Here is a 24,960-nt window from a genome sequence, read left to right on the forward strand (position 1 = left end):
CACTTAACATACATCTAGTTGCGGATCCGATTTCTGTGAAGCGAACGCAGGCAAGGCAGCCGCTTTTAAAAGCTGAGATTTCTCTGAACTAACCCTCCACGCCGCCACAGGCTATGAAACCTCAAAGAGTTTATTATTCGTGGCACCATGAAATGCACCCTAAAGAAACAAAGCTTTATCGTATTTCTTGCAATACGTAACAAGTTTATTTACCAATTTGTACATCTCTATCCAGTTTATATTAACATTTTATTAATGCTACTGTCCGAGCTTTGGCGGAAAGATAGTCGAGAGTCGTTTCAATGAAGTCAGCCATTGAAGTCGTTCACGATATACAATGGATTCCATCATCGACTACGTCTTCATGACACGTCTGCAAAGTTGTTATTTAATCGTTAGTTCTGCTCGATTTTAATTAATTTCATACTCAACTGTTTTTTTTTCCGAACAAGTTCAGTAATGGTTGCTATTTAAAGGACTGAATCAGGATGCCAATCTGCGTAAACGCAAATGCCAGACGTGCAAACATCTGTATTATTGTTCACACATTTTATATTTCAATCGATGTGATGCTCTACTCAGTTTCTTGCGGCTTTCTACCTCATAACTTGGTTTAACTACGTTTAAGGCTTTATTGTGCCTCGCTAGGTTTTCGGTTCAAAATGTAATGAAACGGGTACTGTTTAGATAATACTCGACGCGGGTTAACCCCCAGCGTGGTTCTGTGGACCTTTCTTCCCCCTAAATCCTCTACTCTTTTCAAGTTACTTCAGATCTACTTAACAAGCACGTTGGACAACTATCTTACCTGATACCCGGCCCAGCGTCATAAGCTCTCAGCCGCCCAGGCTCCTAGCGACATCCTGCATAACGGTGTGCTTCTAAGAAGGTTTTTCGTTGATATCCGGTATAGGTAGGAATACTCAATGTCGCAGGCGCGCCAGGCCATAGCGAGACCGGTTAAAGCTAACAGACTACTCAACGAAGCCACGTAGAAGGCCCAAAAAAGATCACATTTTGGACCAGTTTGAAAGGCCGCAGCAGACTCTCCACACGCTTCGCGCGCCTCCAAGTTGTTTAGGCCCATGGCAAAGCACACTAATGCAGCTAACTGTATAACACCTGCAATGTACCAGAGAGGCACAAAAAAGCAAAAGAGATTCGGATTAAGAGATGAGGTGACTCGCGAGAAACGGCCAAAAATATAGTGGCGATCTTCTCTGTTCGGTCGTTCATTTGATCGTTTGCCTTCTTGCGCAAGGTATACATACAGAAACTCTGAAAGGCCACTCGAGGTAACGGCAGACGACTATATATACAGACAGAGGTGCTCGTTTTTAAGTGGTAGCGGAAAACAGCGGAAGTGGGGAATAAAAGGTCGGAGTGAAACAAATGCATATGCATATACGTATACGTTGACGCCCTGACGCCGTTGACGCACGGCAGCAGCTAGATATGTGGCTTAGAGCTAGAAAAAATCGTAGAGTTCGCAAATACGTTACGCCATACTAGCTTCAACTAAGCAGATAGGAAGCGGCGCAGCGCGGCATGCTTTTAGCTTGCTTCTGTCGCTCCTCCAGCTTTCGACTCTAATACCAGCATCATTATTGCCACTGCTAAACTGCGTAGTGATTCGACGCATTGCACGAACCTTCTACGTGCTAGCTAGGCACGTTGCAGCTCGTGTCACCCTCAGGCTAGTTGACACTTTATGCTGCTGTGGCTGTATATTGCGTTGCTCCAGTCCTTTTATTCTTCTTATTCGGATCTGTTCTATCTGGAAAGGCTAATCACTTCAAATCCGGTTGTGCTCCACACTTTTTTTTCCTGACTACAAGAACAAGCTCTGCTCATTACCAATTTTCTCACCCAGTCACATTGTAATGGGAGAACTGTTACCTAGGCGACTGAATGGGGGCGTCGACAGCATTGGCGGCCACGATCTCCGGTCGAGACAAACGACATGAGGAGAGCAGAAAAAAAAATACTTGTAGGAAGCGAAACAACGAAACGTAGATGAAACACAGCTGGGAATAACATAACGAGGCCGAAATAACGCAGCGATGGATGAAGAAAGCGAGATGAACCTGTGAACTGCTCTTCGCTTACAAGATGGCCGGACAGAAGCATCTAGTCGACCCGGCCATGCCCACCTGGGCCGCAAGCCAACTGAAAAAGGGAATGGAAGATAGGCTAATCATTTCGGCACTGCTTGCGCTTTTCTACAGAGTATCAGTCAATGTGGCTGGTAAATTTTCCACGCAATTAATGCGGCCGACACCCCTTTCAGCCGATGCTCCTCCAGACCAATCCTTACCTTTTTAAATTTTTTTTTAGCCTATGCCTTTGCAGAAATATAGGCAACGCATACGGGACGTATGGCCAAAGTGCTGAAGCTGATATCAGCGCCCGTGCGGCCATAAACACCAACACTTTTTCGTCCCTGTAAGTAGGAAGCTCTGCTTTTACGTGTATATTGACGGGCGCCGTGCGACCCCTCACTCAGGCTCTCTGGGAATAGGCCTCTCCATGCAACCACACGGCTAAGATCGGTTGGTGGATGGTTTCGTTGAATCTCTTGTTATCGATACGATTTTGTGTTTATTGCTTGAACGGGTTAGTAGCGAAGGACATTGACACTGACACAAATAGTATAAGAAAACGAAAGGTAACGCTTTGTCTTGTATTTGCAAAACCATAGGCATTTCCTTCAAAGAGTTTAAGGGTCGCCTAACGAATTCTGCGTCGCGATGATGGGGTATACGTAATGCGTCTGTGTACGTTATTTTGTGTTTACATGTTTTTGCAATGTCCGTGCATGCCCGCAACTTGTGACAATGAGGCGACGGGAGAGGAGAATATGGAACGTACATTTCTGTACCCATGCATACGACCCACGAAATCTACCCTGCCTGCTAGTAGGTTCTTTTGATTCGCGGTTTGTTCCTGCTACAGGTGGATTCCTGTACGTAAAACGCTAGCCAGCTGGCTCGGTTCCCAAGGCACGCGCACGCCGCCAGCGAAGCGGAAACGGCTAAGAGCGACTACAGTTCCCATGTCAGCGGCAGTAGAAGCAACAGCAACCACAACAACAGTAGTAACGGCAGCAAAAGAAAGCGCCTTCCGCCACTGGTTGCCAACCATCATAAAAGAGACCTGAATCGCAGTAGGAGCCGAACCGGGCTCAAAGTGGGGTAAATGGCTGCGTGGGAGAGGCGCAGGGAGAGGGCGGCCTGCCGAGGATCCACCAAAGAGGAATAGAGGCAAGGCGGCGTTAGCGAGGGTTCGTCTCCAGAAAACGTAGAACAACCGCTTATGACTGAGTAGCGCAGAAGCTTTACGGCCTGCTAGACCATTATAGCTTCACAACGGGTGGCTTACCTCGGCTGGACTTCACCCTCAACTTGATCTACGCTGCTGGTGGCAGCCGAAGCAACGGGTTCGGCATTACCTCGTTGGAGCCCACCGTACGCGATGGGTCACGCAAATCTTTATGCAAAGGTTGACAGGCGTACTTCTTCTCCACCTAGCTCATCTTTCTTATTCTTGTCGTCGTCCCGGCCAAACGAGCTGGTAGCTCTGATTCCCTCTGTAGACACTACTCACTATCCGTATATACTACGACCGCTACAACTACTAACCAAGCTGTCTGCGATAAAAACCAGTGCCAGCAGAGCCACAAAAGGCAAAACAGACATGGCCAAAAGCACCGTTCAGTATACAGAGATCATTTATAGAGAGCGCAAGAGAAGGGAGTAGGATGACAATTCAGAGAAGTAAGTGGTCTATTAAATGGTCAATTTAGGAAGAGATAGGGGTGGAGCAGTTGTGTTCAAACTAAAACATAGTTGCAGTAGAAAATAAAAGCCGAAAAAGCCACACAGACAGATAATAGTTACAAGGGGCAGAGCGGGCGGGAATGGCACGTTTCTCTTGTGCCTATACGGTCAATTACTTAGACGTTTTGCCACCGGCGGCTAATACCTGTGGCGGAATAAAGCGCAGAGGACAAAGTCACAATCTAGGCTAGATACAGATAGAGAATACACGAGTACGTTAGTAACGCGATTTTCATATAAATATATAGTTGAAAATAAGTGATTTGCTTAGGTAGAGTGTAATCGTAGAAGTCGTAGTGAAGGTTGTGTATATATTTATATGTAAACTGCCGCATAAATTAACTCGATGATATATAGATATCATTGAAGTGCTGAGAGCATGATGACTCTGTGATGAGCAATGCTACATCACTCTATGCTCACGAAGACTGTCGGCGACGACTGAAGACCGCAAATTCGACTTTGTGCCCTCTGATCATTCCCGGCTTCAGCCTGTTGACTGAAACGAGGGACGGGTGCATGCAAAAACACCCTTCTCAATAACCTATACTTTTGCTATTTCGATAAGGGACAGGGACACATCTTAGCATAGCTTCATGCCAGTTTATCAAGCCAGCTTCAAAAGGCAATTTATACATATATGCGTGTGTATCCTTCATTTTCTCAGTCAGCTCATTATGATGATGACGCGTGTGTTATAGAATACTCGGCTTACCAGAATGTCACTATAGAAATATCGCGAACATTGCCCACGGCACAAACTCGAACCCGACAAGCATCTAAGCAGCGCTGATATTTTACGTTGCATCTGTCGTTTTGATTACCTATGTTGAGCATGGCAGTTATCTTCAGTTTCAGTCTGCAGACTTCCACTAACAGTGAACATAAAAGATTTCCGTAGAAAGTATTTGCTTCCACGATAAAGGAAGACAAGACAGACGATCAGAAGATCTAAGCGCTATGCGCGACTATTGCTGAAACAAAGACGCCATTGAATGAGGCGGTACACTTGGGAGGAATGATGTGGCTGGGCTACAGCCAACGTCAACGTTACGTACGCATCGTGGCTAACAAGGCGCAGGAAACTGAATTACGCGACGGAAACGAATAATATGCAGCAGACCACAATCGCTACGTCAAACAGAGCGTGACAGGGAGAGAAAAGGGAATGCGAAATCAAGCGGCAGCGGAGCGCATGGACACTTCATTTGTGTATCTGGCGCGGCATCATTCTACCAACTGCCATAAAAGAAAAACAAAGTTATACTAACACGGGAGCGAACGGTACTTTGACAGCAGTGTTTTGTTGCGCGTAGTGCTGTGCTTATATGTCGTCGATTGTTTACAGTTGCTGCGACAGTCAAAAACAAAATCAGACGAAGAGGGGAAATGTTTATCGCCGGTGGTAGCTGAATCGTTATCTATATGAGTATTACCAAAAAAGAGCCTTTTGTAGAACTTAGATCTAACATTTCCTCGAGACGCTTATTTGCAATTGCCATTTACGAATCCCAAGCCCCACTTCTATGCATGTGCTATACGTCTTCTAGTTGCTTACATAGTGCCCAGTTTGGCCTTTTTCTAGTTTTGAGTATGTGTCAGCTAATACATCCATTCATCCATATTTACCATATGAATAGTGCCTTTGTAGCGTCGCATCTACGAAGCTAGATTGATTAATACTCGGATGTGGCCACATACAGCGGATTAAAGAGACAACACTAGCTCTACAGGGTTACGTGAGATGTGAGTGTACATTTAAGAAAGGTGTAGTAGGTGCACAGGTAAAAATAAACCGAACTTGTAGTTGACGAAACATTCATTTCAATTGTACGCTTGTTTTCTCTCGGGCCAAATGTCTATGGTTCATTTTTGCGCGGGCAAATTTGACGTATATTGACTTTCATATAATCCATACTGCTTGTGCCGCGATATATACTTTTGCTCTCCGTAGCCGTAGAAGTTACCAGCTGGTCGACAGTAGTGAACGAAGCAGTCCTTAAATTTCCATAGACATCTCCACAGGCCTCGAGACAAAGTTCTGCTTGCAAAGAACGTATTTGCTAAGAAGAGCTGTTCGACAGATTTTTGTGCCTAAAGATGAGCAACTTATTAGGTGATATTGCGTTCTGGCAGTTCGCTCGGGCCGCACATTTCCCTCATATCTTGTCTTTTACTCGACCTTCTTTCTATTCTATCTGAGCCTTTACAGCTACTGGAAGGAAGCACAGGTATCATGGGTGCATGCTGTACCTGTGTTTGTTTAACGCGTGCTTTCGAAACAAAGACTTCCGCCCTTTACAAGCCCTCACCTCTCTCAGTTATTGTACACAACAAAAACAGATTGGCAAAGTACAGTTCAGGCGAAATTAGCGGCTCGGTTGCTCATTGCCCTCTCCACTACATCTCCGCGTAGAATAGACGAGGCCATCGCCATCGCTGCCAAATACACACAGGATGTACATCGACCCTCTTCCTTCCGTCGGAAGCTTTCCTCACTTGCCTCAAAACACCTTCCGGTGCGACACCAGCACAGAGCGCAACGCATCCATAAGGGTCTCCCACGAAACTGGAGGTAGCGGCAGTAGTACAAGCTTTTGCCACTAGCACTCACTTGAGAAACTAACAGAAGACTACGGACGGGACTTTTAACCACCCATCACCAGCACCCGTTTGGTTTCCGCATCAAAGATCATAAGACTGCGTCCGCCACCGTTACTGCCGCGATTCGCATCTTACTATTTTTACTTTCTCGACCGCATCCCGAGCTCGCTGGTAGCGACAAGCAAGGACTCCGAATAACTGAAAAAGCAGAACGAGAATGGCTCGAACCGAAAAACGTGCTAATGGCTGAATAGCGCCACCAGCCTGTAAGCAAAGCTTCTGCACATCCTGCTAGAGCTTTGCGCCAGAACGACGAAAGGTGTTCGTGGTTTTAATTGAAAAGATGGCCGCCACCAACGAGTAGGAAAGTCGCAGTGGTCAGACAGCATTAGCGTTAATTATGATTCTGAGGTGCACTCTATGAAATACTTTCGGACTTCATAAAAGCGGCCTAAAAGGAACGTGCCAGTCATAAGATAGCTGAAACATTTTTTATGCAGCCAAGTAGTAGTATAACGCTGGCATATAGTTTATTTAGGTAGGTGATAACTATTTTGCTTGCCCCTAAGTATATTAAAGGCTTTGATAGAATACGCGTTTTCTAGAAGCTACTCTACAGTTAGCTGTACGATCAATAGTAGACTTAATCAAAAACGAATTCTCCTATATATTAAGCATTCGTCTTGGAATCATTGCAGGGTAAAGAAATAAATATTTATTTTGAATTCAGCCATTTTGTCGACGCTTTTCAGTGCTTGAGCTAGAATTGGCGATCGTTTGCTCGGAGCACATCTTTGTTTATGAGTTGATCATCTGATTGTTTAACGAAGTTCAATAGACGATGTAAAATATCCAACGTCGCGTAAAGAATGAGAAATAGGGTATTTGAGCTTGCTTATAGGCTATAAGCACAAATATAAATATGTGCTTGATTTTAAGCCTCTACGCACCTGCAGAATTCGTGTTGGGTCCCGTAAGGGGCTGGTGGTGGACTTTGCTATGAGACATTATTTCACTTTACATATTGTCTTTCAGGTAGAACAATGAACTTCGGTGAGAGAATGAATCACGCCCTTAAAGCTGTAGTACGCCACGTCCCCAGGAGTCAAATCTAAACCAGTACGCCGAACTCTATGTGCTATAAAAGCACTGGTACCACTGCGACAAGTGAAAAAGGCTTACCAAACGTATGATGAAGACGAGCAAAGATCTATTATTATTATTATGACAAACGATCATGTATATATAATAATTTGACTAGAAAATACATCACTAAGGGCAACGAGTAAGACCCAGGATGTCTCATCGAACAGCTTTGCAATGGGTCTGCCGCATCAGTCCTGAAGTTTGGCATCTGAAATAGCATATCTAAGAATGTTAGGTCTACCAAAGGTTGCCGCTGAGTCCGGAGCATAAAACGTGTCGTGATCGTTGTTGCATGAGGTTTATTGAAATGGCTTAAGCGGAAAAACTAAAAATGACTCTCAAGTGTCCTGCTTTGTGGGGTTGTAACTGGGTCGAAAGCTGGCGATGGTCTAGCACAATTCGAAGTGGTCACAGCGATAGCGTAACCTTAATCCCAGTAGACACGACTTGAGCAGCGGAGCTTTATACAGGCACTAATGCTAAAGACAGCAGATAGTTTATCATTTGATATATTCATGGGTGGATTGATTGGATTAGAATGGCTAAGTGAAGATATGATAAGTTCACAAAGGTATTCAGGGCTGAAAGACATTAAGCAAACTTTTTGGCTCAATACGTTAACTATATAAAGCTCGCTGCATGGCCAGCTTCAAGAAATCCGTTCGGGATCGCACGACCCTCAAGCGGATAGATAAGTCACTCGCCGTTGTCCTGCGATATTCTAAAAGGCCAATATCTACATATACGTATACACATATGATCTATTCAAATACGAGGAATATATGTGCGGAAATCTCTATGATTTAGCACTTGCCGAAAAATCCAGTCATTGTAAGTTTAATCCTACTTATAACGATAAATTGCAGCAAGGGAATGGCCGTAATGCTGATAGGCTCCTATAGCTAGACCTTTGATAACTACAGGTATCAAACGGAATAGACCATACCATAAGTAAACGGTCATGGAAAGCGTCATCATTATCGTTGTCCGACTAATTCTCACGAAACAGACTAGACAAGCCAGTAACAGAAGCGCGTTGTCCCGTTGATGAAAACGAAAAGTTAGCGTATTTTCTGGTCTACAACAAGTGCTACCGATAAGCTGATGCTACGACCTATTTAGAGATCATCATTCATGTTGAGAAGATGTCGGAGGCTTACCCCTGCACACATTTTGCGCCTTACTTGACAATGTACCCCTATCTCAATATACAGTCAGTGACACAGGTGTATGTGCCAGCGATATTTAATTAAACATCCACATTTACACGGAAGCCTCCCGAAAAACCGGACGTGCTTAAGCAGGAGACCCGCCCACATTGATGACAATTATTTGGAATTTTCATGTTAACCGCAAGCGAACTAGTTCGGCGTAACTATTACGTTTATAGAATAATAGTCATTGTTTTTAGTCTGTTAGAAAGGGAAAGCCGAGGAGTGTCCATTGCTCTGAGATTTGATAGCTGTAATTGTCGGAGAAAAAAAACTATAAATGCTAACATGCATTCATTTGAGTACATAAGGTAGAAGAGAACTTACCCCCAAAAACTTGCGAAGCGCCCACGAGCCTTGCGCTGATCCGACTAACAGAGTTTTCGACAGCGCAGCATAACACAATGATAAAGAAGACCAATAATGCTAACGCGCAAGACGTTCCCGCCAGTGCAACGGCCAAACGCCACCACGGTGATGGAATCGCCCAGAAATTCGCATACCGACCACAGTCCATAATGATGTCGAGTCTGAAATGATGCCTTCGTGATCAACTGAGGAATAACCCGCTTAGTAATATCAATGATACCTTCCTTCGCATCTACCCGCTCGCTGTTCATGCATAGAAGTGTTCGCTCTGCATTTGTTTTATAAGTTATACATAGAGAATCTGCTCAATTTAACCTAATTAATAAAAAAAATTCTCGGGCTATCACACCAGGGATAATACTCAGTATAGGTTATAAAAATACAAACGATGTATATTCTGTTAGGGGAAGCGTGGTGTTTTTCTTTGACCTCATGAGAATATTTACTGGGCCAAGATATGACACATACAAAACAAAAACTTAGGTCATTTTACACTACAATGAACGATGGAGGTCTAATTGCTAATAACAAACCAGAATGGCTCGTCATCACACTGGCCGGAAGTGATCCAAGCAGTAAGTAGGGATGTTGGGTAAATTTAAGCTGAGTCGCCAAGACAAAAATAGCAAAACAAACAATTGGAAGGTCTCTCATCCAGCCGTTGCTTCTGTAATGACACACACACAAACGCATACACATGCATATATACACGCAGAGACACACGGCCCAAGCCAAAGCGTCGGTCCGAAAATAATTTCCGGCAGAAAGAAAAAAAAATGGAGGATAAATAGAGGGACCGAAGTCAAGGTCGAGAGTTGCATGAGCCTTCGTCACACTGTCGGCTTAGTTTTGAACGGAAAGCTGCTGGAAGCTAACCTTGTGGAAACCGACTTAAGCCGACTCGAGGTTGGTGTTTTTATCCCATTTTTATTCGTACAGCGTAGCCTAACTAGCAATGGGGAACGATCCTGCCGAGCCAGCAGATCAATACAGAAGGAGCAAGTGGGCTAAGGGAAGCTATTGTTAACGATAGCAGAAGGACGCTTACCTACTGAGACGACAATGTTATATACACTCATGCTAAACACTTGAAGATAAGAGTCTGAGGCCTCTCGCGTGCATTATTTCCGCCTCGTAAAAAACTAAATGTGATAGTTACAAATGAATAGCCGAGAAAACCCATGAAGATTGGGTTAAAGCTGTTATAAATTTGCTATTGGTGAGTGATGATATACGACTTGGAATTGTGTACAGTCCACTGGTCGGCCACTTTGAAAAAGCACAATTGAGAATACGCTAGCTATACATAATTGTGTGCATCGTTGTATTTAGTTGTCATCGGACGTCCTCCTTTGGTCATGAATAGCCACGCGTACGATAAATTTGACAAAAGTTAGCTATTATTTGCCGACCTAGTCATTAGATGGCAGTGTTAGTGAATTTTCTGTTCATTACAGCTGGCTTTAATTTTTTTATCTACAGACATATGTACCATTCATCGGTGCTTGTAGTGAGCTGAGTGAAGTGCCGGACAAAGACCCATAAGAATTTGTATAGGGGTCTGACAGCCATTGTGCATATGATATGTACACACGAGTGCTATACGTAAGTGTCAGCCGTTGTCTACTAAGCAAAAAGTGTCTCGGCTCAGAGACCAACCGCTCCATGTATCTACTAGGCTTGCTTGCGTGTTTCTATATACTGGTCATTTCTGTGTGTTGAATACAAAATGTGTTGTTCCAACAATAGTATAGGGCGTTATGTGGACTTCCGTATCGACTCGGGACAATTATAACCAATTCGCTAGATAACGTGTGACGCCCGTGTTAGTCTGCTTCCGGTAAACGCATGGATGTATAGAACCGAGCTAAATCTTAGAAGTGTCTGTTAGGCGACGAACAAAACCCGCAGTTAATGATGCATGACGGATCTATCACAGACAAAATAACACGAATAGATCCATGACTACTCTAATTCCCTGCAATACATGACACTCTTATTCATGGGATTTATATCATGTACACGCTACTATTTTCAGTGTTCGTAGATGGTGTGGTCGACGCGGAAGCAGCATATTGCTCTGCTTAGCATAAACAACCCAAGGCAATCAAGTGGGCTTAGCACCACGTAGGTTGTTGGGTCTGAATTTGGATACGGCTTTGGCTTTAACAAGACCGCGCAATCTTTATCGATATCATGAAGGAGAAGCGTCATGTCGCTCAGACATGTGTAATTCTTTTTTGACAAGGACCCCTCAGTGTCATGGGACCTTTAATCGTTACGGCAAAACAGCTTAGGATTACAGTATATGAGCTTATGTAAAAATTAAGATAACACGCTTTCAAACGATAGGATATACTATAGCATTGCGGATCATGCCTACTAACTGCACAGCTGCATACCTACAGAGATCGAAGTAAGAAAAAAAAGAGACACAGTCACCAAGACTGCGAAATCTGTGAAGAGTAGTAAGGTGTTCAGTACGAATATATAGCCTTCTTACATTATTCCTTTTGTTGTTTCTCATACGATATACGGTATTAATGATAGCAAGCATACCCAGCGGATATACCAGCGTGACTTCTAAGGCCAAAACCCAGCGTATCATCCTGACTCCAGCGATCTGCAGTGCTAGAGCTGCGTATTTGAAGCACGAGAAATTTAAAAGGATTGCCTTGGGGGATATATATTATCTGGTCATCGGTGTGGATCCTGTCAAGAATGACATTAACTGGGTTGAGAATGGATATCCTGAACAATAATGGACCCAAACAAGAGACGTCGAACGACCAGTGATGGACCCGTTAAGGTTTTTTCTAGCTGTAGTCGAAAATTTTTGTTAGCTGAAAAGGCACAGACCCACTAAATTAGCCGAACCAGTTCCAGAAGCATTCAGTTAATAGGCTGTGACTCGCACAATTGAATACAATGCTATTGAGAATCATGTTTGTAACGACAAATCGATAACTCTCGAAAACAATGCTGAATTTCCTCTATGAAGAGATTGTCAAGAGTTGACTAAAAAAAAAAAAAGTTTAAATATAATTGCTTACACGAATGTTATAGGCCTAGCCTATCAGCTTACTTAAGCAAGCAATCTACTGGTTTGCCATACTGGTATTATTATTACTAGCTACTCAAAAAAAAAAAACTAAATTACCTGATGCCAACTTATGGAAGTGACGTAAACAGCTATAACTCTATAAAAAGCGACTTCGGTGATTGATGTTGGAATCTATTCTGCTGAGCCATCCTCTTATGCACAGCTTAACCGTTAGAGCATATAGCATCGGTCTATTCTACAAAAGCAGTCCTAATTTGGCCGTTGCTACAGCCGAGTTATTATCTAAGTGGGGCAGAAAAATACGTGTGACATTATACGTCGGAAAAACATCCGCCCATATGTCGCCGCCACTGCGGCCACTATATTTGACGCCTCAGGCGACAGGCCAAGCTCTAGACGCTAATGCTCTTTCCCAGCTCCTATACACGGGCAAAAGTCGCCTACGTACCACCTTTCCGTTACAGCCTGGCTATTTCGGGGTTAGAAAAACACCTCCTTGTAAAGCAAGCAGCCAGCGACGTCCGTGAAAGTAAACCAAGACTGTCTTCGGCCAATCTGTCCTTTATATATATTAAGCAAACAAGAGACTCCATGATTTTAATGCGGCCCGATTAGTCATATATACGCGCTCACACCACATAAACATACACACTACGATCGAACTAACTGTTTTAGTTAATTAAGCAATAACAAACATCGTGAAACAGTACCCTCAAGTGCTATTATTTTCGCTCCATAAGAACTAAATTGAGAGGCCTCACCATCTGATTATAGGACTCACTTTTGTCAAACTTTTCGACAGAAAGTAGAACTAACTCAGAAAAATTTACCTCAGGCTACAATATGCTTACAATGCACTATGTTAATCAAGAAGATAAACATGCCATTTAAATTCAAGTATAAACTTCCTAAAATTGTCACCGCATTTTTTCTTTCAAAATTAGATATCAGTTTCAGTATACAAACCTCTCCACTTGCATTCACCCTTTAATTCAAAACAAAAAAGCACAGACCCATGATTTTTAATTTTTATAGCAGGATTCCTGCAAGCGCACTATGTCTTTTACTACTAATTAAAGTAGTCAACTATAGAAAAAATTTAGTGGGCTATTTTTTACGAAAATTGGCAAATCTTAGGGCGCCGTTCGTGGTGCTTTCTTCGAGTTTGAATAAATCTATTTCTGGAATGTTGATTTTTTTTTTAAATCAACATTCCAGAAACAGATTTATTATTTAGCGGCAATTCTAAACCCACGACTTTTTCAAACGATCAATCATCGGTTTACTTGTGCGATTCGATACATACGTAACTGCCTTTGTTGCAATTAGCTAGAAACTATTAAAAAAGACATTTAAATTATTTGCAATGGGATCCAATACTTGATATTAAAAACCCTCCTCGACGCGTCAGTGCCAAACGCCTTGCCACGATTGGTCTCTAAGATTGCTTCCCGCTGAATTTGCAGGCCGCTTCTGTCAAATAACTTTTATACAAACTATAACTGCTCGTTTGATAACATGAGAAAGAGAAACGTACATCCATAGGTAAGACAATGAAACTAATATTTTTTTACCTTTAAACGACTTTGGTATCAATTAATAATACACGCTGCTAATGGATGTACCTGTTTTTTTTAGTCCATGTATCGAATAACCTGTCATGAGCACTTTTTTAGTAATAGGACTACTTCGTAATAGGAGACAGTTCCTGGATAAAACGTGACTCTGCTAAAGAGTACCTATTAGAATCTGTGATCAGCATTATGCGACAATACTGCCCAGATAGACAAAATGTCTTTACAAAAACAACCCACAAATATTTCAGTGAGGTATTTTTAAGTGCGATAGTCAAAGCCTGAGTCACCCATTAACTATTACAGGACTGCAATCATTACGACCCAAAAATAGGGTTGTTGACTTCTACTAGAGTTTTAAAACTGCAGGCCGAATAGAGTATGCTATACTATATTACGTTTAATTGTTCGATATGACAGCCAATTTGATAGACACTTCCATGCATTTGAGCTTATACATCAGTAACGTAACGTTATGGCTCAGTGCCGCTACGCCTTGCATCACCAACTAAGGCCCCGTACATTTGGCGGGTTGATAGATCACTGGCGCTAGCCGAAGCTCAAGCCTAATTAACCTGACCATGACTAAGCATGCTACCGTAAGAACTATGATCTTCATTTAAATCATGATCTCCAATTCGGGCAAGTGCAGGCCGTGGGCAACTGATCCAACTTAATCTACTTTTAACATCCGAATGTCAATCAGATTTTATTAGTCGAATACTTGTAATCTCCTATCCTAACCTCTGGTCGGATATACGAATTCTCGACATATACATGTACATATACACCCGTCAAGTGTTTTTCATCCTCCCTCTTGCTTCTACCACCATTGCCTCAGTTACTGCCGCGTCTGCTTGAAGCATATTTTTGAATGAAATTTGCATACCCGTTTTCTCTCAATAGGTATAGCGATGGCAGCGAAGTTACGTGGTCGTTCTTTTAGCTGAGTCACAACGTTCACTCCAGTTGTTCTTCAGCCAATCCAGTGTCGAAGTCACTTGCTCGGCGCGCATCTCTTCGTTTATCGGGAGAAAAAACTGAGGGATTGCCTTCGCATCTACTTACTGTCCCCCGCACGAATCGCATGAGTTTATTTTTATTTCTGTGTTTGCTTTCAGCCTTTCGAATTGAGAGGAAATTTAAGCCAGCTCAAACATATGTAAAGCCAGATATTTTTTGGATGCAAACAGCAACGGATAAATGTATGACTTAGCGGCGACACTCGTCCTGTTGAGCAGAAAAACGCATAGCGGACACCCTCTGCTTTGTCTAGTTCCAACTGACCATGAAGCCTTTTTTCGCTTCTCTGCATAGATGAAATCAAGCAATATACACAGGTGCATATAAATAGACATGCGAGTACACGATAGACACATGGAAACATATATATGAAATCCATGCGCTGGCTATAATGCATGCACCAGGGCTACCTGGTGTAGACACGAGCCGAGTCGAAAACGAAGAAAATTCTGAGGAGCAAAGTAAAACGCGGTGGCGGGAAACAATTGCACGGTTTTGTGAGCAACAGATGCGTAGCGGCATGGAGTCGGTGAGCGGAAAACAAAGAAGAAAGTCTGCGTAATAAATGCGTACGTTGGCGTGAGTGCTTTATTGGTGGGCGAATGTGCAAGTGATGATTGACCCAGAGCAACAACATTTGGGATGCTCGACAGATGCAAAAGGAGACAAAGACCGAAAAAAAGATTCCCAAATAAATTACTCGCTATTCCTTTACTACGCAGCTCATCCTTTGTCACCGTTGTATCTCTTGCCGGGTCTCCTGGCAAATTCTTTGCGGGCTCAGATGACGGCTTTGTATTTAGAAGCCTAGCAAAAAGGGTTTACAGCCTGCCGCGTCAACTCAAAACGAAGATGGCCTCAATTTTCCCAGTTCTGTCAATCTTTTCTTTCTGAACCCTGCTGCCCCCGCCGGCCCCCTTTGCTTTGGTTTATCTGTTCCTCTGACTCTCTATTCTCTGCGACTTGTTTCGTCCTCGGTACTAGTTTTCCTGCTTTTACTTCGTATCTGTCTTTCTCTTGCGCCTCGATAGCGATATAACCCCGCTGCCACCACTCAAGAGTTCGAAAGTCAGTCAAAGTTTCTCTCGAAGAGGAAGTCTGGGCCGCAGCGAATGTTCGTTCGTGTGTATGTCTTTTGCCTATCGAACCTCTGCAGAAGTGGAGGAGAATGCGGAGAAGTCGAACGGCGGGTATTGGCAAAGAGCCAAAGAAGCTATCGAAAGCCCAAGCAGGCTCTTGCGGTTCGAGATCGGTGCTACTTCCTCCAAACCCCCGACGTTGCCCTTCCATTTTGATTTCTTTGCCCTTGTTCAATTCTTTTCGGTCGACGAGTCGCTACGCGCTTCGTCAGCTTATACCGCTGAGGGTGCTACCAAGAAACTGTTGTTGGAAGTTTTTTCAAGAAAGGCCTGTCCTGCGGCGGCAGCTCCCGGCCGCAGCCGACGACCAATGCTTCGCTCCGTCTGGGGGTCTGTGTCGTGCCGTAGAAAAGAAGCAGACTAGAAATAGTCAGTAAAAGAGAGGATGGAAAAGACGAACAAGCCAACGCCTGCAGAGCGGGGCAAACGGATGTATCCATATAGCCAGATCGCTACTGTTCTAGCTATTGGCCAAATCTAATACGACACAGAGGATAGGACGCATAAACGGAGACGATAGGCAAGACGAGCTGTACAACAAGCAGCAAAGAAGTTCGACACAACGAGCTTTCAAGCACGACGAATGAGATCGGTAACCTCAACGGATGGGAGAGGATCGAAGTCTTCAAGTAAATATCACTGATTCCCGCTAAATACATATATGTTATATATAAAGGGCTTAGCGTACATAATCAGCTAAAAGTAGTAACTTCGATAAACGAAAATACTAACGCAGCGATGTCTTTTAACCTCGAACAGTGATTGTCAAGAGAAAAAATCACTGAGACTCTTTCCCTGACGTAAGTGGATATAAGAGGTATTTTCATAAAGAAATAATAATAATAATATACATGGAAGATAGCATGGTCCATATCTAGTTATAAAAAGCACACATAATCATCAGAAATCGATCACAGAGTCTAAGCTCGCATTCATCCTTCTATACGAAAGCAATTATCTTTCAAATCGAGAAAATTCGGTTGCTAAGTATTATCGTAAACTGTTCAGATTTACCTCGAATATTACTCAACTTCGGTTTCACGCTTGTGACAATACAATGCCGTATATCAAAGCGAACGGAAAGCATAAAGATAGGACCTAAGAGTGATATTTCTTATCACGCTAGTACTACTTATGCCTTCGAGCTAAATTTGCTGCTGACCAGTCGAAAAATCAATTGTTCACTATCTAATTGACAAAAGCTTATGAAGATAAGAATTCACCCGTCGAAAATAAAGGATCTATTCGGCAAAAAGATTAAAGACGCTCTTACAATAGAAACAGCATCCATACTGGGCTCCGTTCCAACAGCAGGAGCGAGCCCTTCATACCTATAGGATTACACTAGCCTGGTTGTAAATACCTGCCAAGGCAAATCATTCTTGAATTTTGAAGCACAATCCTAACTTTTACTGCGACACGAACCAAATATTCGGTTACTCTTCTATGGCATTGTCCTCGTTTTAGAAATTTAACTTTTGCTCGAATGAGCTTTTAGAAGTTGAATTTATATGTGGTTAAATGTTACTACTGAGGTCTTTAGCTTGCTTCTACGCATGATAGACAGAATAAATTTGGATAAATGTAAATAAGCAGGCTACAAAAGTAAGTTCCACGGCAGAACTGAACGTAAAAACTCAAAGCATTTATTCAGATAGATTGTACGATTCGTCGTTCGACACGAACGGCTAATAATATCGCTCTACAGCTGGAAGTGTTTTAGCTTTTCGTTAACAATAACTATACGGACGCGCAGCCTTCTCCCCGGTCCCGTTTTCCCGTTTATTTAACTCATTTTATTAGTTAAGGTCACCTCCAAACTAACTTAAACCACAACTCGGATACGACGAAGAGTTATTCATTGCATTTACCCTGATCCATACCTCCTTGAAACCCCCTAACTAATCTGTTGTTTCGCTGCAGTTATTTGATCAGTGTGTTGTATTATTAACCAGTTTGATTAGTATTACATTCAGTCTAACATTATTTTATCGCTATCTAATTACACTAAGTTTTTTCGCCTATTTAGTCAAATCTTTAGCCACTGTTTGTAGTCTTATCATTTTGGCGCCATTAGCCTTTTGTTCGGTTCTAACAGACTATCGAGCTCAATTGGAGATGTTTATCTACATAACTATTTGATTGGAAGTCGCCTAAAATTATCGCGCTAATTCAGTTATTTTGCTGCGCACTTTGCTAATGGCAATTATATAATATTTCCCTGATTCCGTAAATCTATTCAATTATCCTCATATGCCCGTTATTATAGAGTTCTTACTTTATTATCCTGTTGTAGTGTTTCCCTACCCTACTGAACTACTTCTTTTACTCTACGAAGCTTATTTTGTTCGAATCTCTTTGTTTTTTTTTATGTTTGTATGACTTTGTCGCAGTTAGTCCACTCGTTGTTACGACCGTTCTATTGCAACTGATCCTTCACCATGCTGTATGTATCCTGTTTTTTAAGGAAATACCTGAGGTAGGCCTCAGAATTGCCAATAGAAACAGTTTTCATTTCAGCTGTTAATCTCTGGTTTCGCACGTGACACTAGTCTATCTTCGAGGCTTTACAAAATCCAAACCTTCACTCAAACACAAAACCGCTACCGCACGGTCGCCATCATCCCGTTACTTCGCTCATAAATAACGTTCTCCTGTCGAAACGTTTTTGTAATAATCCCCATACATACGTTGCCATACATTTCCAATTGTAACCATTTTTTTTTTCTAAATTTTCACTCAACGAAGCCTCAACCGTGCAGATTATGATAATTCTATTTCCTTGATTTCGTGAATCTATTCTGTCTCCTAGCCTTATCTATGCAGCATTACAATAACCCCGCTATAATGGTGCCGTTATCATACTAAAATTTTCCTATAGACATTTACGTTTTCTGTCCTAATTGTTCCGCCCTTTCAGTGTAATTAGCCCATTATTACATTGCATATGCTCTGGTTCTCGAGAGATTAACTGATCTCAAGTTCAAACTAGCCAATGAAACATGTACGTTGGATTTTGTGAGAGCCGTGAAGTCAGTAACTTTAACCGTGTTTCATTTCTATAGAAAATGAAAACAGAGCGCCAGGGTACACTGTGCTAGAAACGGAAAAAGCCAAAAGATTAATCTCAACCGAAAGCATAAGGAAAACTGAATTGAGGTTTATTTCCGCGACTGAGAATGGAAACGGTATCGAGCATTGAAGAGAGGTACACACGTGCACTGAATCCGGAAAGGATTGATTCGAAGAGAAAAACTGGGATTTGAACAGTTAAGGTGTGCGCAGTTGCTAAAAATCGTTGGTACTTCTTTGACTCAGCAGCTACTAGCCCCGACCTCCCATTGAAACCCTTTTGCGGTAATCTGGGTGTGTCATTACGTTTTCTTCTTACAGTTTCCCAACTTGTACACTGCCATACTATTTTCGCAAAAATCATTATTCTACTGATAAATGACAAAGGTGTAGTCGGATGTCTAATTTTTCTCATATTGTGCTGATTTTGTAGATGTTGAAAAGACAAACACTATTCTAATATAAAGCTTTTAAAATTGCCAAACGGATGCCGAACAAATAACGAAAAAAGGTCAATTCGTCCAAATGAACACAATCCTGTATTGGAATGAAGGTGTCTGTTCCAAAGCCGCTGTTCAACGGACCTCAAGCGCAGTCAGTCTCGAGATGAACCTCTGCCAGCTCATGACGATATCAGCTTAAAGATACTACTTTTATATGGATCATTTTAGTAACACAAATATGCACAGTTTTCCATTTTGGATACAAAAATAACAATAGATTTGACAACTCTACAAGGCACTAATATATAGGGGATCGACGTACACATGATCTTCGGGATTTAAGCCATAGATGCTTAAGCTCAAAGTTTCTGAAACTGCAATTGCGTCACCTAAGCAAATGTCGGACATTGCCTAAAATTCGGCAGGACAATTTATCGTTATTTATTGGCTTTCATCAATCAACACGTTGATCTATATTCAGATTTAATAAAGTGCTTGCTAGACCCTAAAAGTAATAAGATAGAGTATGAAACAATACGATTCTCAGTTGCTGCATGCTAAATGTTGCCACTTATATCTGCTTTATGGTAAATAACTGCGTAGGTGCAAAAAAAGAAGTACTTGTTTTTGACCTTACTATTCGACAATTTTGAAGTCTCACGTGTGGTCAAAATTTAACTGTTGCATTATTTATTGTCGTTTATAGGACCTACTCACTTTTATTTGAAGACCTTGGCCTTTACAGTATCTTTTGTTCTAGATATGTATGTTTTATTTTGAAACTTTGTTGAGTCATCACTCAAAACTCAGTAGAAACTAGAACCAGCCATCTAGACATTTCCGTCCAAAATCTTAATCTGTCGCGCCGACTAGTCTTTCCACAAATACATTTAATTCTAAATAAAAAAAGAAAATACCATGAGAATGCATCAGAAAAACGTTGCGCCTAGCCATCGATGCACCCTAACAAGTTCTTCAATCTACACCTATTCTTAGTAAAACCCACCCATTATTCGACTTGAAAAATATTCCAAGAACTATTGTAATTAAAATATATGTTTTACTTCTACGACATCATCCCATTGATCAGATCGCTCATGTTATCCATGTTGTGCTCTATAGTAATGTTCCCGCTCGCTCGACTGTCTACTGTACGCGTTTCCTTCTGTTAAAGTTTTTCATAGGGTTTAATGCCTTCGTGGCGTTTCTCGATGCTTCTCTTAGCCGCTTTTATCCTTGGGCTCTTCCCAACATCTGCGACAAGATTGCACCCCAACTCCTGAGTACACTACCCGAAATGGGATTGCGTGTATCGCTCACCATTTCCTATCTCTACCGTTTTTTTCTTTTGCAGCTTTATCCGGGAAACTAGCGCCTTCTTCGCTTCCTTCTATTCTATATCTGGTGGATATAACGGATGGCATTGCTCTTTGGTCATTCCTTCAGCTGGTTGGCCGGCCAGTTCGTTCCTCTGGTTGGGTTTGGTTTTTGCACTTTGGCGCCTCGTACGCCGCAGCTATTCGCATGGCTGCCGACCATTTCGATGAAAAGGAAAATAAAAAGTGTGACAGCAAAGAGTTCGCTTCATATCTCGCCTCTCCTGTCTCGCGGGGCTACCGAAGCTGCATTAGGCGGAACGCAACTGCTGTATGGTATAATTGCATAGAAAAAGAAGAAATAGTACCAATGCTAGTGTGAGCAGACGGTAACAACGGCTTCTTTGGCTTCCCTGAGCCCGTGAGAGAGCGGGAAGGGAGGCATCCGAAACACTAGACAGCAGCGAGAACTGCTCAACTATCACAACCTTTACGCTAACCAAACGCGAATCCTCGGCTGGCGATTCCCCCTCAGACGGCAGCAATTGGCTGTAGAATTAGGGTTTCGTTTACGGAGTGAAGCTGTTGATGAGCGTACTGGGACAGGGACGGAAGCAAGAGAACGATCCGCAAAAGGAACCTGTAAAGTGGTGGGGCGGTAATCGAACGGACCGGCGGTAAGTGAGGGAAAGAGAAAAGAGAGCCCCTTTGCAGCCCTTACGTCTATGAGATAAATATTGCTAGAGCAAGCTTTGGTCTAGTTAAGAAACCACCATGCAAAATGCTCCCGGATAGAACCACCACACAACGGCAGGTAAGCAAAGAAACGTAAGGCTGCTGAAGACATGGAAGGGGACTGTTGTCTAGTTTGCTAGACTGGGATCGACATCAACGTGAATCGCGGTTATGCTTAAATACAAAAAAAAAAAATGATCTTCCTTTGCCTCTATCAGTGTGTAAAAATAAGAGCCGGCCAAACATGCAAGCATGAAAATAACAGTATTCCTCGAAGCAATTTGGCGAAATGCAACGACCATCATGAGGTTACCATAATACATAAAGCCTTTAGGGAAGGGTCACATTTCTCAGATGGTTAATCGTGAATATATTTTATGCATTATATAGTAGCACGTATTATCACGAAGTTTTTATTCATTCTATCATCACAATGCTAGCTAGATAAAAATTGTTCGACCACAATAATAGACGAGTTGCCGAGATCCACTGTACGCCAACTCTTGGCTGTATGTATGGCTGTATTACCTTAAATAGAAATGCGATATTTCCCTAAAAAATCTTGGAACTAAAAATCTGTTATTTCTGCTTGAATCGAAATTAGCCCTACTTAATGTAAGATACATTTTCAATAAACATCCCGCAGTAATGTAAAAATGACCAAGTTTTGGCACCTTCAAAAAAATCTTATTTATTTTAGAAATAGGAAATAAAGAACAAATTACTCCACAGAATAACTTTCATTGTGCTACAGACATAGGCTGGTTAATCTTAAGTATGATTGAGGTTCCCAAAGAGGAGACTGCCCCGTGTTGTTTTCTCAGAAGTTTCTAACTTTACGGCAAAAAATCATGTTAGACGTATAGATGTACTCTCACCGAAGAATAAATCTGTAAGAATCTATGAGAAATCGTCGCATTTCATCTATTGGACGCCACATTGTTTGGCCATTCGTCCTGCTTACAGCATGGTAGAACGAACGCACACAGCCTTGCGTTTCAACTATTTAAACTTATATTAAATAACATCTCCAGCATGAGTGGATAGCAAGAAATGGGCAGGTACAGTATCTTACGACCAACCAACTATAAAACGAACGAAACGCTATATCGTTTATAGTTAAAGCCGTTACTATGCGAAAAGTAACAGTCCGCCTGTTTCGACGAAATCTATTGTGAATTTCTCCAGCCTAAAGAAATGTCAACGCCTTCGCGTTACGTGAAGGTTTGGAAGCAAGTGTGCATCAAGTGTGTTGCTTGCATACGTATTACACAGATGCATAAAGAAGATGAGCGCACATATTGATGATATGAAGGTACTCATTGTCGTATAGGGTGCAGTCTCCTATTGGATGAGAAACAAAGATTCAATAAGAATTAGGATTTTTTTTAATTCTGTATTGTTTCTGGATATCACAAATGAAGCACATAAACGAGTAGCCAAAAAGTTCAATATAACGTCACAAACTTACCTTTGGTTTTCTAACATTACTGGGTAATTGCATCGGCGAATGAGACCAAGATACACTTCTGTATGATTAAAAATCTCTCCGCGTATCCAGTATGGTGAGTAAAAACTGCAGCAAGAAAGTAGTGCATTAGCTGCCGAAACAAAACACCACAATACTCCGATTTTTGTCAGTGGTAGACCCATTTCCCAACAGATGAGGTGTGTCCTCCACTTCCACCGCATTGATATTTACGGCTTAACACCCCAAGTAAATATTGTGCGTTTTTCCACGCTGTATCAATCCTCACGCTATTTGATATTGATTCAGGAAAAGTATTCCTGTTAACGTGGATCCTTTTAATTCTTTACTTTGTTTTTCAATCTCTTCCACTGTTTGGACCTCACTCCATTGACTTCGGCTACGATACTCAAAGGTTTTGCAATAAATGGTTAATTATATACACGTGATTAGGTTCAACTGACGCTGAGCGCTGCACTCCACACGTCGTCGGTGCTTAAATAACTCTGCCGTTGGAAAGAAAGTTTTCCTCCGCGGCTAGTGGGAGACTCCGCGGCCAGTGAAAATGGGTGAGGGACAACAGGTGGGAGAGGGTATCCCGACTCCCAGTAGTCAATGAATTCCTCTTTCTCTTATTCCTCTGCTAGGACAACATGGAACCCAACTTCTGCACCCTTTCACGCTATCTCCAGGAGTCGAGTGGATTAAATATATATTGTAAAAATAGGGAATTTTGTGGCTTGTATGGTGGAAAGTCTCCAGAAAAGGAGCAAACCTAAGAAGGCTCACTACATTGTGTTAAGAAGAGCTGGAATTAGCTTGTTCGCTCCAAACAAATGGGGGGGGGGGCAGAGAGATCTGACCGACACGGTGCTCACGCACTAGGCAGTCGCTAGGGCGGCCCTATAAGACTGTAACACTGGAAGAAAATGAGTAGGGAGACTGCTATGTCGTAACGATAGCAGTGGTGGTTGGTAACAACTGACCAGGTGAATGTGTAAGGAGTGAGTCACACCAGTCCGTTGTGAATGATGCGACGAATTGGTCCTACTCGGTGCATACGGCTACCGGATCATTGCAATTCATTGGCAAGCTAATCATCGACAAACATAATATGAAATTGTAATCGATGTATTTTAAAAGCGGGCCTACAGCCTGCTCACCAAACTACCAGCTTGCCATGGGCGCCACTCTCACAAAAGACACATGGACACTTAGCAGCTGAAGATTTATTAATAACTGCCATAGGCTCACACATGTAACACCGTAAACTAAGGGTGACAGCCCAGCCGGGGAGCCCATTATTTTTCTGGCGCAATTGACGAGGTCGCACCCTTCTTTCAGGCAGGCATAGATGGCGTTACAGAGCAACAAAATCCCTATTAGACATGTAACATGGCCCAGAAGTTCCATCCTACACAATACAATTTGCGCCACCACTTATTTATGGGGTTTGCAGGGCTTGAGAAGTATACCCGTCTCCTCATGTGTCGTGCTGGATGAGAATATTAAACTGAAAACTACGATGAGCTATGTAGCGGAGAGTAAAGAGCAAAATCATGTGCCGTGCCATATGCGATTTTCTCAAAATTTGTTTGTAGAAAATTAAGCGACAGGCGTTGAAAAATTAAATAAGTTAATACGTACCACGTGACGAATTATTAATAATATCCCTGGAAAGGGGTTAGCTAAACGTTTATACTTGGTAAACTCGATGCATGCAGCCGTCCTACAATGAGCTTAAGCGTTTCGATAACGAGAAGCAAATCTCACTATCACTTTGGAGCTCCCACTTCTATTGATGCGAAATAGACAGTGTGCATGTTACTATATTTGTTTCTGAGTAACTTCTGCAATTTGTGAAAATATATTGCGCTTCGAAGGTAATTACCGCTTATTAAAAATACAATACTCAAGAACGACTTCTGCTAAAACTACGTTTTACACTGTAATGAAA

General features: G+C 42.3%; 1 protein-coding gene across 2 annotated transcripts; it reads right to left on the reverse strand.

The window, feature by feature from the left end:
* Nucleotides 1-174: 174 nt before the first annotated feature.
* LOC111259743 (LHFPL tetraspan subfamily member 6 protein) lies at nt 175-24,894 on the reverse strand. 2 transcript variants are annotated; one of them, XM_022831955.2, is made up of 5 exons: nt 23,007-24,894; nt 22,800-22,879; nt 9,128-9,330; nt 809-1,122; nt 175-373 (listed from the first exon to the last, which is right to left on the reverse strand). In XM_022831955.2, exons 1-4 carry the CDS (start codon nt 23,037-23,039, stop codon nt 827-829), a joined length of 612 nt encoding a protein of 203 aa, XP_022687690.1. In that variant the 5' UTR covers nt 23,040-24,894; the 3' UTR covers nt 175-373; nt 809-826. The 2 variants fall into 2 exon arrangements, with proteins under 2 accessions (XP_022687690.1, XP_022687689.1); XM_022831954.2 differs by lacking the exon at nt 22,800-22,879.
* Nucleotides 24,895-24,960: the final 66 nt, after the last annotated feature.

The sequence above is a fragment of the Varroa jacobsoni genome, unplaced genomic scaffold (assembly GCF_002532875.2).
Source record: "Varroa jacobsoni isolate VJ856 unplaced genomic scaffold, vjacob_1.0 scaffold_360, whole genome shotgun sequence".
NCBI classification, from domain to species: Eukaryota; Metazoa; Arthropoda; class Arachnida; order Mesostigmata; family Varroidae; genus Varroa; species Varroa jacobsoni.

Excerpts from the sequence above, each read along its gene's own strand:
- LOC111259743 (XM_022831954.2), bottom strand. The coding sequence starts at position 23,227 with ATGCGGTGGAAGTGGAGGACACACCTCATCTGTTGGGAAATGGGTCTA. Across the intron at positions 9,331-23,006 it reads GTAATGTTAGAAAACCAAAG|ACTCGACATCATTATGGACT; the intron begins GTAAGTTTGTGA and ends GCATCATTTCAG. Across the intron at positions 1,123-9,127 it reads CGCTTCGCAAGTTTTTGGGG|GTGTTATACAGTTAGCTGCA; the intron begins GTAAGTTCTCTT and ends GGTACATTGCAG.